The following is a 19,231-nucleotide window of genomic DNA, read 5'->3' as shown; positions in this document are numbered from 1 at the left end:
TCCCCACGCCAGGCCTGGTCCCTGCAGAGGATCCAAAAGCGGGAAACGACTCTCACACTGACATCACGTGCCTTCTCGCTCTCATCCTCTCAGGGTGTGAAGTGCCATTTCCAGAGGCGGCGTGATGTGCGACGCCCTCACACACATGGTAAACACAGCCGCAGACGCGGGGAAGCAACTGCCTTCCTCTATTGCAGGGATGGCGAGCCTCTGAGCTCGGCGTGTCAGCATTTTGAAAAACCCTAACTGAACTCTGGTGCCGTGTCACATATAGAAATTGTTTGATATTTGCAACCATAGTACAGCAAAGACTTATATATATATATTATATATTTAAATGCCATTTAACAATGAAAAATCAACCAAAAAAATGAGTTCACGTGTCACCCCTGACACGCGTGTCATAGGTTCGCCATCACTGCATTGAGCTGGCCATGAGGAGATGTGCGAAAACCGACAAGCACTATTTTCTTCTTCCCACTAACTTCACTTTCCTGTTGTGGACAATGCAGCCAATTGCTCATACACACCGGGATGTGTCACATAGGTACCTGGTCTAATCGTTTTAAGCGAATCCCATGTTCTATACCTTTATCGGTGTGATGTCTAGTGTGCTACACCCTGACAGACAGCACCCACATTACAGGAGCTCACTGGGGGCTCAGTAATGTCTAACGGCGTCTGAGGGTGCACACACCCAGCCGCTGGGACGTGCAGCCCACAGAGCAGAGCCTAGACTGAACTCATCTCAGGGGGACTCCCAGCGGACGGCCCCACCGGCCCCTCCGCCTGGGAGTCGCAGGCCCACAGGAAGCAAGCCGGTGGCCTCCCTGTCCACGCGGGAGCTCACAGGTCATGTCCGGGGTTCCCTTTAGCAACCGGTAAAAGCCGCGCCCTCCAGCCCGGCCTTGATCCGAACCTGGAGGGTCTTTGCCTTTTCTGAATGTTGACCTTCCTGGCTTATGTTTCACTCGATCCAGACCTGGGTCCCATCAGAGACGCTGGCATCCTGGGGCCGCCTCCAGGGACCATGGGGAACGAGAAGGAGTCCCACGCTGGGGAAGGAAACACCCAGGGCGGCCCGGGGCTGCGGGCAGGGAGAAGGGGCTTGCGTGGGCCTGGGCGGCCTGGGACCGGCTGGCTCGCAGCCTCGAACGGGCAGCGTGGCTGGGTTCAGAGTCGGCAGGTGGCTCAGCAGCAAGAGGCTGTGCCGCCTCGGCCACAGGGGGTTCCGATCTCCATGTGTGACCGCAACTGACGGCGGCGGCTGTTCTCCAGGGAGGAGGCTGTGTGAGAGGCGGGGCCTGGAGCAGACCCCGCACCCCAGGGAAGGCGACAGGCCTAGGGCCTCAGAAGAGGCAGGGCTCACCGGGACCTCAGCCGCAGGTCCGAGGCAGGTCAGCGCTTCTGGAGGGACCACGGGCCCCCGGCCTGAATCAGCAGAGACCCTAAGGCCAGGAAACGGGGTTATTTCCACCTCTATTGCCCAGAGACTAATGAACAGAACAATATTTGCTATTTTTTAATATTTTTTAAAATATATTTTTATTGATTTCAGAGAGGAAGAGAGAGAGAAACATCAATGATGAGAGAGAATCATTGATCGGCTGCCTCCTGCACGCCCCACACTGGGGGTGGAGCCCTGACTGGGAATCGAACCGTGACCTCCTGGCTCACAGGCTGACGCTCAACCACTGAGTCACACCGGCCGGGCAGTATTTGCTGTTTTTAAGTGACAGTGAGATGCTGCCACTGACGGGCAAGACTCAGAAATGCCCCGCCGCGGTGGCAAGCCCGCCTTCTGGGGGTGCCTTCCTTTCTCATCGGCAGATTCACTGTCTTTAAGTCCTCGTCTCCCCTTTGAACTCTGTGTTTAGTTCAAAGGTCACGGATCAGCGCAGGAGGCCTGGCCCGATTAGCTTTTGGGAAAGGTTAAACCGGGCGGGGCCATCCCCCTCACCCGCTGCCGGCTCTCTGCCTGGTCTTTGGGGCCCTTCGGGACCCCCTCCGGGGCACAGGTTCGCCTGGGATCACTCTTCCCCGGTCGGGACTGGCGTGTGTTCTAACGCTGGGGGCCCCACTGTCCCCCTACCCCCCACACTGCCCTCCTGGCCCCACTGCCCTCCTGGCCGCACTGCCCTCCTGGCCCCACTGCCCTCCTGGCCCCACTGCCCTCCTGGCCCCACTGCTGTCCCGGCTCAACTGCCCTCCTGGCCCCACTGCCCTCCTGGCCGCACTGCTGTCCCGGCTCAACTGCCCTCCTGGCCCCACTGCTGTCCCAGCTCAACTGCTCTCCTGGCCCCACTGCCCTCCTGGCCCCACTGCCCTCCTGGCCCCACTGCCCTCCTGGCCCCCACTGCCGCCCGGGCCCCACTGCTGTCCCGGCTCAACTGCCCTCCCAGCTCTACACCGTCCTCCAGGCCCGAGGTCGGAGCGCCCTGTGAACAGTAAGGCTCCCCATCTTCTAGGAGCTCAGGAGGTTGGGAGCAAGAATGTCCTGACAGCAGCCCTCCCCCTCCCCCAGGGCCATCCCTGTGCTGGCCGAGCACACACCCAATGGTAAGAATGGACACTCAACATCTCCTCCAAAACCTGGGACGAGCCTTATTCTCCCTGCCTGCAGGCAGAGGGCGCTACACTAGCAATGCCACCCCGACCTGTTGGGCTCTCCCCCAGTTGGATGAAATGCCTGGGCCTCTGGAGTCCAGCCCCACCCCCTCACCCCTCCCACCCTCCCACCCTCCCCCTCCCCACCCCAGCAGCCCCTACCCACTCCCCACCCCGGGGGCCAGCCTGCCATGCAGTGCCAATAGCATTAAGTCCTGGGGGATGTGCAGAGGCAGGACCCGCGGGCGGAGGCGGCCCTCATGGGCTGTGCTGGGTGCGGTGGGGGGATGGGTTCTGAGACCTGACCAGTTCCAGCACATTCTCCAAGCCTGTCTTTATCAGTCATAAAGATTGTATTTGGGTTCCCTATCTCTTGCTGTCTTATTTGTTCAGGACGTAGATGGATAAGAAGCACCATTTATTAGGTCCCTTCAAAGACACTAAACTACCTCTCAAGGACTCAACGTTTCTGAATACTTACGGCCAAGGCCAAGAGATCAAACAAGAAGCCAAATAAACGCTTGTGCTGCCAGTGGCGCCACAGGCCACTAGATGGACGCGAAGGGCCTGGCAGCGACAGCCAGCTTCTCCGGCCCTTGGGGAGCCCATGGCTTCTGGGGCCCTTGGGGAGCCCATGGCTTCTCGGGCCCTTGGGGAGCCCATGGCTTCTGGGGCGCTTGGGGAGCCCATGGCTTCTGGGGCCCTTGGGGAGCCCATGGCTGGGCGCAGTCCCATGAGCCTCGGGGAACGGGCTGACTACACTCTGGGCCAAGCTGAGATCAGGAGAAACAGGGCGACTCACAGAACCAGCAACTCCTCGTCCGCTCCCCGCTCCTCTTCACGCCAGCACCCAGGGGCAGCAGGACGGAAACCGCCCGCTTCCATGGCGGCCTGGCCTGCCCTGCGTGGGCTCAATCTGGGAGAGTCCCCACTCCTAAGGCCAAAGTTCGCTCCCTGACACTGGGGTCCCTCCGGTCCTCATTCCAAAGTCCAAGTCCTCAGAGCTGAGGAGACAGACTAATCTCCCTGCTTCCCACCCTTCCGCCACCCCCTGGGGCGTGCCTGTGGGCGAATGGTTTACAACAGGCTTTGTCCAGGCCTCAGTACAATGGATGCGGAGAAAACCCTCCCGCCCTCCCTCCCCGCCCTCCAGGGATGTGAGGATTACCCGAGACAATGCCTGTGAAGTGCTGGCCTCCACACAGTAAGGCCAGGCAAACATTAGCTTTCACCAAAGGAGCCCCTTCCCAGAAGGCTCACCTTCCTGGGAGACACCCCACACAAGCCAAGGCTGAGAAACCTTCCCCAAAGGGAATGGGAAACTAACAGCCAGGCCAAGCCGCAGGCCGGGGTTCGGGGTACCTCCAGGAAGAAGGAAAGGCCCACACCGACCGCCACGTGGGGTGCGGGACAAGAAGAGATGCACAGTCCGTGGACTCGGGCAATGGGGTGGGGAGTGGGCAGGGGCTGGGAGGAGGGGGAAGAGGGAGAAAATGGGAAATATCTGTAATGGTGTCAACAATAAAAACATATTTAAAAAATAATAAAATCAAAACCATCTCCACCTCATTAGTAACCAGGGGGATGCAAGTGGAAACTAAAAGGAGATAGCAAAACGCAGCCCACTAGATTGTGAAAGACGTTCAAGTTTGACTCTAACACGTACATGAAAATGATGAGAAGAGAAAAACACGTAGAGTTTGGAACACGGGCTCGCATGACCAGCCGGTACAGATGAGCACGCATGCGGCTGGCAGCCCCGCGAGTCTACGAGTCCACTCCGTGGTGTGCAGTTCGGAGAGGACCCGCATCCCATCTCCTCTACACACACACCCAGATAAAAACATATATGTATACGCAGAGGTGGCAAAATCACTTTTAGAAAGCAGGGAATAACTGTTAGAAAAACAAACATAGCGGTACCTCTAGATCAGTGGTTCCCAACCTTTCTTTGGCCATGCCCCCCTCCCCCCAAGCACCTCTAACATCTTGATCCCCCCTTCCCGCCCCCCCGTGACATATAATTCTTAATATTCAAAAAGTGAGCTCCTGTTCACGTGGAGGAAGCCTAAAAGGCCATGAACTTGGTTTAAACAAGCTTCCAAAGAACATGGCATCCACGAAAGACAAAAATAAAAGAATGAAAGGACAGCTGAAGTCCTGAGGAAGACATCACTGAGAAATTGTTAAAACATAATAACAATATGAAGTGATATGAAAAAAATAGCAAATAAAGTTTCAAAACATGTAATAGAGAACTGAAATGCGTAAATATGTCACAATCTATATTTACATGCTGTACAGGAGGCCCCGAGGACCGTAAGACGTGCACTCCCGCTGGGCTAGAGGGAGGGGATGGGAACAGCACTCTGGAGACTCCCAAGGCCCTGGCACTCTTCTGTGTCTTAACAAGGCTGGTAGTTACGCTGACATATTTTATAGACTTTATTGCTGAAGCTGTGAAAATACATGCTTTATATACTCCTCGACATGTACAATATTTTGCAATAGAAAACGTGTGTGTGTGTGTTTTTATGGTTGAACTTCATACATATACAAGATAGAACCGATGGCAATCCGGCTTTAAAACTGTTTTACCTGCATTTAAATAAATGTCAAACCTAGAACCCAAGCTCTGCCGTCGGCTGCTGGCACCCGAATGCTTTGTCACTTACTGAGATCACTTCCGGCACTGGGGCTTAGCCCATCTGTGCTTGGGTGTTCTCATATGTAAAATGAATATGGTTGTGGGGGTGTGTTTTTTCCCAAATTAAATGAGTTAATACATGTAAAGTACTTAAAACAGTAAAGACCGAATGAGAGGAAGGGAGAGAGAGAAACACTGGTGTGAAAAAGAAACATTGATCAGCTGCCTCCCGGACACACCCTGAGTTAGACCTGCCACCTAGGAGGAATCGAACGTGCAACCTTTTGGTGTCCAGGGAGATTCTCAACTGAGCCAGCTGGCCAGGGCAGCCCATTCGATCTTCAGAACAATCTTACCAATGGACACTGAGGGCTAGCAAGGTCAAATGCGTTGTCCAAATTCCACCACAACCAAGTGTCAGAAGATCCATTCCTGACCCTTGTGCTACACTGCCTCTCTCAGCCGCTAACCCAGGAAAACTGGAGAGAGAAAAAGAATGAAACCTAAAAATCTACGGAAATATCATACTTGATAAAAAAAAAAACCACTTTAGTTCAGAAAAATAGAAACTATATTGATAAATGATAGTTGCTCACATGTTATTATATGTTGTGTTATGTATATAAAATCAGGGATGGGTATACATAAAGCAAGACCATATAAATACAATGTGATATAACATGAGGTTTAAGAAGACTGCATTTGGAGAAGAATGGTTTCAATTTACAACTTGGCTCACCTACCACAAAATAGTATTCCAGAAACTTACATAGATAGATAGATAGATAGATAGATAGATAGATATAGATAGATACAGATATAGATATAGATATAGATATAGATAGATATAGATATATATATAGCCTGATGCATGAAAATTCATGCATTTGGGGGGACGTCCCTCAGCCCGGCCTGCACCCTCTTGCAGTCCAGGACTCCTCAGGGGATGTCCACCTGCCGGCTTAGGTCTGCTCCCTGGGGGGATCGGGCCTAAGCTGACAGTCAGACATCCCTCGGGCAGCCTGGGAACCCTCCGGGGATGTCCGACTAATGGCTTAGACCCACTCCCTGTGGGGAACAACGGGCCTAAGCCATTAGTTGGACATCCTTAGTGCTGCTGCAGAAGCAGGAGAGGCTCCCGCCACTGCTGCTGCGCTGGCCAGCCATGAGCTGGCTTCTGGCTGAGAGGAGCTCCCCCTGTGGAAGTGCACTGACCACCAGGGGCCAGCTCCTGCATTGAGTGTCTGCCCCCCTGGTGGTCAGTGCACATCATAGCAACCAGTCATTCCACTGTTAGGGTCAATTTGCATATTACCCTTTTATTATATAGGATATATATGTGTGTGTGTGTGTGTATATGTGTATGTATATATATGACCTGTGAGTGTGTGTGCCGGGGTCCAACCCCAGCAGGTCCAGGGGTTCCCCAAAGGTGTGGACGGAGTCGGCAAAGAAGGAATGACACGGAGACAGCATTCAGTTGATCAGCAGCCTAGCCAGGATCTCTAGCCCGGATCTCCAGCCAAGTTCTGGTCTGGATCTCCAGCGAGGTTCTGTAGCCATGTTCCCTCACTAGGTTCTCCAGCCAGGTTCGGTCACCAAGTTCTAGTCAGGTTCTCTTGCCATGTTCTATAGTCAGGTTCAGCCCAGGATCTATTGCCATGTTCTCTCCAGCGAAGTTCTTCTGTCTCCAGGCTCCGTGTAGGTTCTGTCTTCTGAATTCTGTCTCCTGAGTTCTGTGTTCTGAGTTCTGTGTTCTAAATTCTGTGTCTCTCTGTCTGGTTACATCTGTATTTATACCAGTTGATTCAATCCTATCAATCTCTATTACAAAGGTTAGGGCGTTTCTTATCTCCATTCCAGGGAGTAAAGATTATGCAGCTTAAGCATGATTGTTTATAGTTAAAGTGATTAATTACCCACCTGGCACTTAGTTAAAAGGTTTTATTCCCTCCCTAACTTCAGGGGAAAATCCCTACCTGGGGAAACAACCTTTCTCGGAGAGGTGACCTTGGTTAAAACACAGTGCCAAGAAGGTGAGCAAACATATTAAGAACAGTATTCCATATATGCCAGGTCCCTTGAAACAGCAAGGATGGACCGGCTCCCGGCATGTGTGTATAAACATTTGTTTATCTTAATTATGAAGAATCAAGGCTTGGGAAAATAAGGATTCCGAATTCTGACAATATCCATTACTTATGCAAATACTAAAAAAGTAGCCCCACCGTTTTTTCAAAATGCTAATAATTTTAGGCCAGAAAATGTTAGAAGTGGTTTGCAGATAATCCATTTTTATCTACATTTAAATATACCACTACCCCCCTCCCCCTTTTAAACATAGCTGTATTGAGACTGCCTCAAATAAAGGTAAGACCGTAACCCAAATCATGGAATAATTCGGTTTTATTTACGAGGAACTTAATTATAAATCAGCTCATAAATTAAATCGATGGTTATGATATTCTCCCCAAATGTTCCTAGTTATCTGTCAAACAGAAGAGACAGAACTGTAAATAAACTGTAGTGGGGAAAACACAAACACTATGTAAACGATCACTTGTCTGGTAGAAAAACTATGTGTAGGGATGAAACACAAGTAAATACAAATTATATAGCAATGAGCTAAGGCCAGACAATGTGTACAACCTTTTTAAATACTGTAAAAGCAGGCCCACATGTGTAAGAACATCAATAAATGAGGGCTGCCTTGAAGCAACAAATCCTTGGTGGGCCATTACTTCTGGAATTTAATCCCCTCGACCTCATCATTATGCAAAAAATCCTCCACCTAGAATCCAGATCTACTCAGCAAGCATTATAAATGGAGAGGAAAGGCCTCTAGGAAAAGATCTTGGAACAAGTATGCACGCAGCATTCTTCATGGCAACCTTTCATATACTTAAAAAATCTACACAGCCTGGCATGTATGGTTCAGTTGGCTGGGCATCATTCCTTGCACCAAAAGGTTGTTGGTTCGATTCCCGGTCAGGGCACACGCCCAGGTTGAGGGTAGGAGGCAAGGAGGAGGCAGCCAATGGATGTTCTGCTCTCTCATTGATGCTTCTATCTTTTTTCTCTCTCCCCCTCTTTCTAAAAATCAATGAACTGTTGAAAAAGGTATTTTCAAAAAGTTAAAAATCTACACAAACACAAAAGAAGGTCAACTGTACCCAAAGATGCACTGAACAGCTGGGGAAACGGGCAGTTTGGGGAAGTATAACCCCTCCATGTAACCTTTTTTTAATTAAAAATAAAGCTGTGTAAGGCCTCATTAAGAAGTGGGTCACTACTAAGTTCAGAGAAGTCATTAAGAAGCACCACTTGAGATTAGAATCTGTTAACACTCAAACCGCCTGCTTGAAGACTTCAAGTCAAAAAAGACATTTAGTTCTTTGCCTCCATCTTCCTTCTCCTAAAGAGAGGCTAGAACTTACTGAATTCCAAATATGTTTGGCTTTTGACTGGAGCCATATTGCCAAATTACCAGAATTACAGGAAAAGATGTCTGAGTTGGAAAACCCACAAAAGGCATTTCGTGGCTGGGCACCATAAACATGCAAGTGACCTTGAGCTGCAATGGAACTGATGATCCATTCTTTTAATGTTCTTTTTAAATTTTTTTTTCAACTTCCTTAACTTCCCAGATCTTCCTCTAGTGTCACTGAGTCTTTCCTAACTTTGTGACTAACAAAATAGATGGCACAAGGGTATGGGCGATTTTACAAATCAAGTGGAAGATGATGCCAGACACAAAAGGTAGCTTCGTGTAGTGTATGCCTTCATAAATATGTCCCAAAACAAGCAAGCGGTCTATTCCAGTGGTCCGCAAACCAAGGCTCGCGAGCCACATGCGGCTCTTTGGCCCCTTGAGTGTGGCCCTTCCACAAAATACCACGTGCGGGCGCGCACGTACAGTGCGATTGAAACTTCGTGGCCCATACGCAGAAGTCGGTTTTCGGAAAGGAGATGGACGAAACAAGTACACAAGACAAGTGTGGGTGGGGGAGTTAGAAGGGGTCGACCTCAGCGAATGTACCTCAGTCAGATTGAGGACGTTTTTAGCAAAGGCCAGCTTAGGAGCACCCTGATTAAGTTAATAACAATGTACCTACCTATAGAGTTTAAGTTGAAAAAATGTGGCTCTCAAAAGAAATTCCAGTCGTTGTACTGTTGATATTTGGCTCTGTTGACTAATGAGTTTGCTGACCACGGGTCTAAGCTATTAGAAATCAAGTCAAGAATTACCCCAGGAGGATGACATCTGGAAGAGGCTAACCCTGGGTGCCTGTAGTGCTGTGACCCACCCGTGGCTGATTCAACTGTATGTGCCACTGGGGACCACTCAGCAGGCTACCCCTCTAGGTGCACTTTCCTGTATGCAACCGATGCTTCCATCAACTCTGTGCCACCGCGTGCGTGATGTGTGTGAAATGTAAACCGTGAATCCCTGCCCTGTACCATGGAAGGAGGGCATGAGAACCCCATCTTGGAGACGTGGGCACCTGGAAGGTTCTACAGGGGGTGGTGCCAAAGGCGGTGCAAGAGGCTAATATTTCGGCTGCACAAAGCATTTTTCATTTTCCCCTGAGCCAGAAAGCCATGGAGAATGAACTTCAGACTCCAAACCATTGTGTTAACCAGTTAAGACAACAAAAGCAAAAATGTAAATAAGTGGCCATAGTCTCCAGTTTGTTCAAGATTTATGTTAAGCGGAAGTGGGTTGTATCCCCTGTAAACTTAATAAAATTAATGTTTTTTCAGTCATTTATTTCAGAAGTCACTGAAAAACTGCCCAATCAAGTAAGAGGCATACTGCTGGAGATCAGAGTCCAGCCAAGTGTATCCACCCGCCAACAACTGGTTGAGTTACAAACAAAATAGTTCGAGGTTTTCTCAACAGCAAGCAAATAAATCAGGGACTGCACTGAGTCACTCACAAAACACTCCCAGGAACCTGTTTGTAGCAGGCCCTTTTGAGGTCTGGACACATATTTTAAAAGCTGCCAAATGATTTCTTTTGTGGAAGAAAAAGTGATTTAAACTATTAATGGAAAAGGTGCCATTAAACCTTAAAACATTTCAAAACCTAGTGATAGAATCTCTTGAATTTCTTTTCACACAAAAGAATGTGGAAAAAAGATTGTTGTGTGTTTTTTCTTTTAATATGCATAGCCTTGAGAGTTCCTGTAGGCTGCTGGGAAGTATTTTAAGTTCCAGGATTCACACAAAAGAATTACTTTTTGAGCACTTATCAGTCTATTATTTGATGATCAAGACAATTGGAAGAACATTATAAAACTGACTCTGAATCATTTCCGTAAGATATTTTTTCCTTCTTTCGCTAAGAGAACATATTTTTTTAAAAAAAAGTGAAAATCCTAACCAACCATTAAATGTTAGTTTCACATTCCAAAATAAACATTAATATTTAAGGTCAAGATGAAATAGAGAATGTAACTCAAAGGCCAACTACTGTAGCCCTGGCTGGTGTGGCTCTGTGGTTAGAGTGCCGGCCCTGGCCCCAGAAGGTCTAGGGTTCACTTCCTGGTCAAGAGCACATACTTGGGTTGCAGGTTCCATTCCTGGCCCCAGCCGGGAGGCAACCGATGGATGTGTCTCACATCAATGTTTCTCGCTCTCTCTCTCCCCTTTCACTCTCTCTAAAAATCAGTTGGAAAAAAAAAATATCCTTGGGTGAGGATTTAAAAAAAGTTAACTACTTTAAACTTTTTATCAGGTCAGTAGAGATAAAGTTTAACTATGTCCCCTAAGTGTCATATTCAAGGGGTGCAAGCCTGGGAGAGAAAAAAGCCATGTGCTCTACAGTGAGGTTCCCCTCCACCATGACAGGGGGTGTTTTCCTCTGGATTCTCACAACATTCAAAATGCCTTGCATTCCAGTTTCATCACTTCTAAATGCAATAAAGCCACCTATCTCTGAGTTACAGAAATAACTGAGATAACTCCCTGAAACTATGTTAGGGTTGTTTAATTAAAATGTATTTAATTAATTAGTACCAAACCTTCACTTTAAGGTTTAGTGCTAGGGGGTTTGCAGGCCGGCCACGCCTCCGCTTTGTCAGGAAGGACGTCCGGAAGACGTCCAGTCTAATTAGCATATTGCCCTTTTATTAGTATGGATATTTGAAGAGGTAGCAGCAAATACCTCACGTTTCCATGGTTGGCCCTGGTATATGTGCTCTTCAGAGTTGTGAACTAATGACAATTACTACGAATAAAATCAAGTGTGAAATGTCTTCGAAGTGCACATGTGCAAAAGAAAGAAGAGAACGCTGAAAGGGCAATGCCAGACCCCTGACTGAACGCAGCAGAGCAAAAGGGCTGCATTTCACGCAGCAGAAGGAAAGCTGGGTGAGATAAAATTTTAACTTAATAATGAAAAAAGTCATTTACGTCATTTCACATTTCCAGTTCCAGGAACTTGTGTAGACCAGGGGTCCTCAAACTACGGCCCACGGGCCACATGCAAATACAAATATTGTATTTGTTCCCATTTTGTTTTTTTACTTCAAAGTAATATATGTGCAGTGTGCATAGGAATTTGTTCATAGTTTTTTTTTTAAACTATAGTCCGGCCCTCCAAAGGTCGGAGGAACAGTGAACTGGCCCCCTGTTTAAAAAGTTTGAGGACCCCGGGTGTAGACCATGCCCCTTTAGTTAACCTTTTTTGTTACTATTTCCTGAATCCACTAACACATTAAATAATACATGGAAATTGAGATAGAGGGGGAATCTGGGTTTAAATATTTTAAATTATGACTGTGAAGTAACTTTATCTTTAAATTAACACAGAAACCAATATTAAAACTACAATATATAGTTGTACACTATGGCCAAGTAAGATTTTAAAATTAACACCAAACAAATATTAAAATTACAATATACAGAACTATATAAGTGCACTGTTACTCCAGTATTTATTTTATTATAGGCAGGTTTATTTTGGAAAAGAAGACCTAAGAACAGATCGTGGATGGAGCACCTCTCCAGGTCCCTCTGTTATGAATGCCATATCTTATTTATAACAGCACCTCCGATTCAATAGCTCAAGCTGCTTTAAAGGCACTGCCGCTTGGGAAAAACCCACATTACATGCTTTACTTCATGCGGGCAACAGCAGACCAGAACACACTACACTCACGTTCTTCTGTGTCTCAATTGTAGACACTAGCAAGATCCCTTTAAACTATACTTTCACGACCAGAAGAGAGGAGAAATATTCCATCAGCCAAGAGAATGCCAGAAATATCACAATGGTTTAACCAACTGGTATAATCTCTCCGGCACAGAAAACTCAGCTCCGCGTGGTCATTCCCGATACAACATGGAAACGTATCTATTATTTAACTATCCACTAATTTAGCCAATCTTCCTTGGGACCTACTTATACCTCAGCTTTCTATAGGTTGTTCTCAACCCAACTCCAGAATGTTCTAGCGTTAGTTCAGGTCATCCCCATCTTATTTCTACGTCGCGTGACTTTCTGTTCTTCAGCATTGCAGCTTCTATCTGTGGCCTTTGTCCAGTTTCCCTTCATTCAGAAGCCCTGAAATCCCACTGATCATTTTGACTGTCCTTCCTTGTAGCTGTTCTAGGTCCATGCCAAAAGCACTGGGTGGTTTCATAATCCTTTTCTTGACCTGGAACTAGAACTGAAATGTTCTATGTCACACAGGAAGGGTCTGAAATCTGACTGCACGTTACCAGAATTTATTAAATTGGTGCTAGTGATAGGTTTTCAGAAATCAACTAACCCAATCTTTTCTAATTATTTAAAAAAAAAAGGCTTCAATGCATATCCTTATATAGGTACACACAATATGTGTACATTGTGAAAACAGACATATCTGTAGAAAAATAGCCAGAGGAGGACTTGCTAGATCTGAGGGCTATCCTAGTATTGTTAACGCGGACCCACACCACTGAATTGGGTGATACTCATGAAGGCTCGGGGCTCTCAAACATTCAAGTACAAAATTAACAAAATGAATAATTTTTCTTCGTACTGTTACACTTCCCTGCCTTTAATACTAACTGGCCCCGATCTGCAAAAAGTTTATCTTTAGTAGTCAAAGCAGTACAGCCAATGAGAAAAATTACGTTTAAAAGTCAAGCATATAAAAGATACGGAGAATGTCTAACCTATCAGATATGATGTATTAATAGCCCTACAATCATTCTTCTATCACTGTGGGTGCCTGAAAATCCTTGCCCTTCAAGTTAAAAACTGAAGTCATTCCGCAGTCTCTACAAAGGAGGCGTAGTTGGGATGTTTTTAAAAAGCTGCAAGAATCACAGAACTGAAAAGTCCCTTAGAGATCAACAAATCCACCCAGGCCCAAGATTTTTACTACTGAGAAAAAAGATGCCATGGCCGTTGAAGGGAGCAAACCACATCTGGACCCGATCAGCACCCCAGACATCCTGCCCTTGACACTTGACCCTACGAGCTCGTGCCCTTGGCCCTCTGTAGGAGCAGAGCATTTGCCCAAACCACCTTTGATGACACACACACATTAACTACTTCACGTCAAACGGAGATACATGTTAGAGACACATATGTAGACAGCAGTCCTCAGCATGCGTGTCGTGTGTTTATATATGCAACCCATAAAAATGGGTGGGGCTCCGCACATAGAGTTGGAAGCTCAGACAAGTGCACTGAGTACTAAAAAGAGTAACAAGAAATGAAAACTCAGCAGTATTTACGCGTAACCTCGATTTTCTTTTAAAAATTGCATTATAGCCGAAACCGGTTTGGCTCAGTGGATAGAGCGTCGGCCTGTGGACTGAAAGGTCCCAGGTTCGATTCTGGTCAAGGGCATGTACCTGGGTTGCGGGCACATCCCCCAGTAGGGGGTGTGCAGGAGGCAGCTGATCGATGTTTCTCTCTCTCATCGATGTTTCTGGCTCTCTATCTCTCTCCCTTCCTCTCTGTAAAAAATCAATAAAATATATTTTAAAAAAAAATTGCATTATAACATCAATCATAATCTGTATGTCCAATTCTTTCCAAATTCCATTTAGCTCCTACATTCACCTTCCTCCACCTACTTTAAACCCATCACTTTACATATGTAGAAGATATAGCTCTTAATAAAACAGTTACCTGCCAGGCATGAATAGAGTTGTTTAATTAAAATGTATCTACAGTTAGTAAAATACACAAAGATTAGTATCTACTCAAATTCACTGACATAATTTGCTGAAAAAAATAAGACAAATATAAGTTTTAGTAGAAAAAAAAAAACAGAAATGTAAGGCATAATGGTTTGTTGGTACAAACTGTGTTTCAATTATAGTTCTTAACCTAACTTGAAAGTACTTAGGTTCTAGAAGGTTCTATCATATTAAAGGCAGATCCAAATTCTAAATCTATCACATTTTTTAAATAGTTGACAGAATTCGCCACAAGTCTGTGCAATGCTTAAACTTGATTACTTTTTGTATTTGAGCCAACATAACAAATCTGAATAATGTTAACTTGGGCAAAATGAAAGTTTATACACAGACACTTCATTTCTTAAATAACAGCTCTGATTTTTTTTTTTTTTTAAATCACTCTTCTAACTTGATACTATCCCTTGGAAAACAGGATGGGGATATGAGTTACTAAGAATTTTTTAAAAGGCATCTTAAAGCAAGATTAACTGTTGCTTTAATCTTGACATTTCCCGATTAATAACCCTAAAGCTTAACGAGGCACAACAGACTTAAGAATTGAAGATTTTTAATGAAAAAGGATATTACGGACAGTTTGGTGCAGCACACTGTCACCAAAGTAACCTGTTCCAGGAAGACTTCGGTCTCTCCATGGAAAAAAGTGCGAACCACCTAAAAAGAACTTCCTCTTAAAGCCTCAGTCCCATGTTCAGAAGGTCACAGCAGACTTTAGTACAGGAACGGAAGTCAGAGTACACTCTGTAAATAAATTCTGAATTTGCAATTGAGGCCTAACAAATTTTTAATATAAACTTTACATTATATTTTAAATATACCTATAAAAATATCTTAGGGTACACAAATTATTATGTCCCAAATCACACCTAGTCTGTCTGCAATGCACTATCTAGGAGTGATCACCACAGGACACAAGATAAGAAAAGGGCAAAGATATGCATAACTTTGTCTAATAAGCAGAATGAACTGTGAACACCAACTATTCTCCTTACCTTCTCGAGAACTTATAACAAAGACACACGAAAATCAAACAAACACGAACACATACATATTTTATACTTCAAATGATGACTGCATTCTAGATTTTCCACATCCTAAAAAAAAAATTTATATACGATTCATGTGTTGAATATTAATCTCTTCAAAGTCTCTACCTAAGTCCATGAAAATCACACATGGTTAACGCATCCCTTTTCGTATGTCCTCACCTAGGGCTGAAGGCCGGACCCGTGTGATAAGACTATGATTCTAGAATATCTATGGACGTCAAGGTGATGTCCTTGATGCATCGGAACACATACAAGTTATTTAGATTAGAACAGCAGAGCTATGCCATTAAAATGTGAACTAGAAAAACAAAACAGGTTTCTAACCTAACAACTGCTTGGTAGGTAGTGAAAGTAAAATTGATTGTTCCCCCTGATGATAAATCTGTTCATGGATTTGAAAGTCACTTGTATAATTTTTTTAAAAAGCTTTGGTAAGTGAAGTCTCATGCTCAAATTTTACTTTTTTTTTTTTAATATAACGGACATACTAATACCTCAAGTTAAAGTCAAAAAGAGAAATTTTAAATACGTAAATCTAGGTAACAGAACGACAAAACTCCAAAAAAAATCTCAAAGTGAAAAAAAAAAGTGTTCAGAATAAAAAAGGTACACTTCCGTTAAAAATTAAAGGTATAAAGTCCTTTCTGAATCTTCAATTATTCTTATTTAACTGTTCTGAAAAAATAAGGTTGCCCTGGATCTACACTAATGACCGACTCATTCTCTTTTATAAAACTCTTGGCTCCTTAGTCTGGCCTGGGGAAAAAAAAAAAGACTTAATAGCAGCTGACTGCAGAGGGGCCATTTCACCTTGCAGACCGATCTCTGTTCTTTGGGGGTGTAAAGCCGGCCATCAGCACAAAGTCCTGCCTAATCTCAGTGGTACAGCCCACATGGCGCACACAACCCTAAAACTCAAGTCGCAGGGACTGCCTGCTTCCCCTCCCCATGACCTTGCAAATCACTCCCTGCCAGGGCTGGACCTGCACCCAGGAATTACAAGGCCGCCAACCAACTTGATGACAAAGTTGTAATTCCCCGTTAACTCGGTCTAAGAAACTGAAAAGATCAGCATAATAGCTGACATTTATAAACGGGACTTTTAAAAAATACTCAAGGAAAAAGGTAGATGACCTGCAAAAGTCACACCTGACTTCAAGGTTTAGTGACCAAAAGAGGAGGTGAAACTGTAGGGGTCCCAGCCCAGTCCCCTGGGATCAGTGGCCAGGGACCTTCTCCTCCAGCCCTGACTTCGCTGCAGGGCATTCAATTAAAACTTACTTTCCGACCAGAAAGTTAGGAGCATGTACCACCTACTGCTGGCTCACACTCTGAGGATATATTATGGTCAAAAATAATACTTCTAGAAATAAGATTTTTTTGATCTGCGGCGTCTCCTTTGTTAAATAACAAAGAGAGAAAATATCTGATGTGCCCGGGATTCATGAGTTTACCCTGCCTTCCCCTTCACTTCAAACACTTGAGGTGGCACTTTCTTCCTCCTTCCCCTTCGGCCTAACCTCTTTAATGAACCCCGTTTTAAAGAAAAAAGCGGCAGCGAAGGGACAGGAGGTGAGAGGAGGCAGGGTGTGCGCCTGAGGATAAAGGGCGGCTTTACAACAGGAGGCACTTTTGTTAGCAAGTGACTGGCGGGCCTCCTCCCCCAGTTAAAAGAGATCCCATCCACTCCCCAAAACGGCAGAGGCTAAAAATGTCCAGAGAACAGTCCTGAAACCCCAGATCCGGAGAGAGGCCAGTGGGGGGAGGGGAGGGAGAGAGAGGGAGAGAGAGGGAGAGAGAGGGAGAGAGAGGGAGAGAGAGAGAGAGAGAGAGAGAGAGAGAGAGAGAGAGAGAGCGAGAGCAAAGAACAAAAGCAGAAACCCAAGGAGAAAGGAAAGATGGGACCCGGGCGGCCAGAGACCATGGGAGGGGGAGCCAGCCTGCCGGTGGGAGAGAAGATGGGGGGGGGGGGGACCGCGCGGCCCTGCAGGCCCGGCCGCTCTGCGCGCACCATGGACAGGGCTCGGCGGCCGCGGCCCGCACCCCTCCAGGGGGCGGTGGGAGGAAGTGCGAGGGCCCGGGCGTCGGCCCGTCCCGCCCGGCGCCCGCAGCCCCCTCCCCGGGCCGCAGCGAGCCAGGCCCCGACCCGTGAAAACCACGAGGGGGTGATCCGCACCCTCCGTCCCGGCCCGGCCGCCCCGACACAGCCACACTCCCGAGCCGCGCGGCACTTTTCGGCGCGGCCACCGGCGGCCCCCCTGCAGCGGGCGGGGCTCCGGGTCCCTCTGGCGGATCCCCCGAGACCCTCGACCGCAGGGAGGGCCGACCCGACCCTCCGCAGCAGCCGGTCCAGAAACGCACCGCGCGCGGGGACGGGCTCGGACCCCGCCCGGCCCCCACCAAACGCAGGGGTCGCGGCGGCGCGCGGCGTCTGCTCCCGGGACGGGCCGGCCGGTGGCCCGGGCACCCTCCAGCGGACGCGGCGGGGAAGTTGGGCGGGCGGCCGGGCTGGACCCGGAGCAGGTGCCTCCTGCGGCGGAGAGCCCTCCTCTGCCGACTCCCAGGAAGGCCGGCGGGCACCTCCCGGAGCGCAAAGTGCCAGGTGCCGGCGAAGGCGCCCCCGGGCGCACGTGGGGCAGGGGCGCGGGCCCGGGAGGGAATCCTCGCCGAGTAACGGGACTTGCCGCGCAGGCGGGACAGGGGCGCGGGCCGGGCGAGGTTCCCAGGCGCTGAGCCGCACGGACTCCCGGAGGCCAAGGGGCGAGGCTGCTCCTCCCAGGGGGACCCACAGCACATGGTGGGCCGAGAGCAGCCGATGGGGAGGCGACTCCGGGCCGGGCGAAGACAATAGGGCAGCGGCGCCCACGGGCACCCGAGGCGCGGGGCCAGGGTGCGGTGGGTGGAGGCAAGTCCCGTAACTCAGACACCCGAGCGAGCACGGCTCCTGCAAACTCGAGACCCATCCCGGCAGAAGCAAACACGCAGCGAAGGGGGCAAGTGGAATCGAGGGCCACCTTCCCTCGCCCTCCCGCCGCCGGGGCAGACCCCGCGAGCGCGCGCAGCCCTGAAGGAGCCGCGAAGGGGGCCCGCGATCGCCTCTCCGGGACGCGCCGGGAGAGGCGCAGGGACCGGCCGCCCCGACCCCGCACCCGCACCCGCCGGAGCCTCGGGTCCGCGCCGCTCCCGGCCGCGCGGGGCCGCACCTTCCTCCCGGGTGCGCAGCCGGCCCGCAGCGGCGCGGGGAACAAAGGGACCCGGCCGCCCGCCCCGCCCGCCCGCAGGCCCGCCCGTACCTGGAGCAGGGCCGCCAGCAGCGGCAGCAGGGTCCGCGGCGCTCCCACGATCCGGCACATGGAGGCGGAGAGGGGCCGAGCGAGGAGCCGGAGGCGGCGGCGGCGGCAGCACCGGCGGCGGCGGAGAGAAGGCTCCAGGCAGTGGCCACCCCTTCCCTCTCCTCCCACCCCACCCCCTGCGCGCCGCGCTCCCCGCCAATGGAGAGCGAGCTGGTGACAAATAGCGGGCCGCGCAGTCCGCGGGACTCGCACCAGGAGTCATAAAACAGACCCCGGGACCGGGGCGGGGGGCAGGGCGGAGGCGGGGGCGGGGGGGGCGGGGGCGGGCGGGGGCCGGGGGGCGGCGCGAGGGGGTGCGCGGCGGCCGAGGGGGCAGCGGGCGGCTCAGCCGGGCCGAGCGCAGCGGCCGCCGGAGGGATGCAGGCGGCGGG

At 48.9% G+C, this 19,231-nt stretch overlaps 1 protein-coding gene across 1 annotated transcript in view; it reads right to left on the bottom strand.

Moving 5' to 3' along the window:
• The window catches only part of CDH2 (cadherin 2), a 195,174-nt gene extending 176,240 nt beyond the window's left edge, over nucleotides 1-18,934 (bottom strand). The window contains exon 1 of the mRNA XM_059707425.1: nucleotides 18,801-18,934. Within this exon, the coding sequence (XP_059563408.1) occupies nucleotides 18,801-18,860 (60 nt within the window). The 5' untranslated portion in view covers nucleotides 18,861-18,934. The remainder of the gene's footprint in view (nucleotides 1-18,800) is intronic.
• Nucleotides 18,935-19,231: the final 297 nt, after the last annotated feature.

The sequence above is a fragment of the Myotis daubentonii genome, chromosome 8, assembly GCF_963259705.1.
Source record: "Myotis daubentonii chromosome 8, mMyoDau2.1, whole genome shotgun sequence".
NCBI classification, from domain to species: domain Eukaryota; kingdom Metazoa; phylum Chordata; class Mammalia; order Chiroptera; family Vespertilionidae; genus Myotis; species Myotis daubentonii.
Note: the sequence above shows the minus strand (reverse complement) of the source record. Positions and strands in the feature narration are given on the sequence as shown.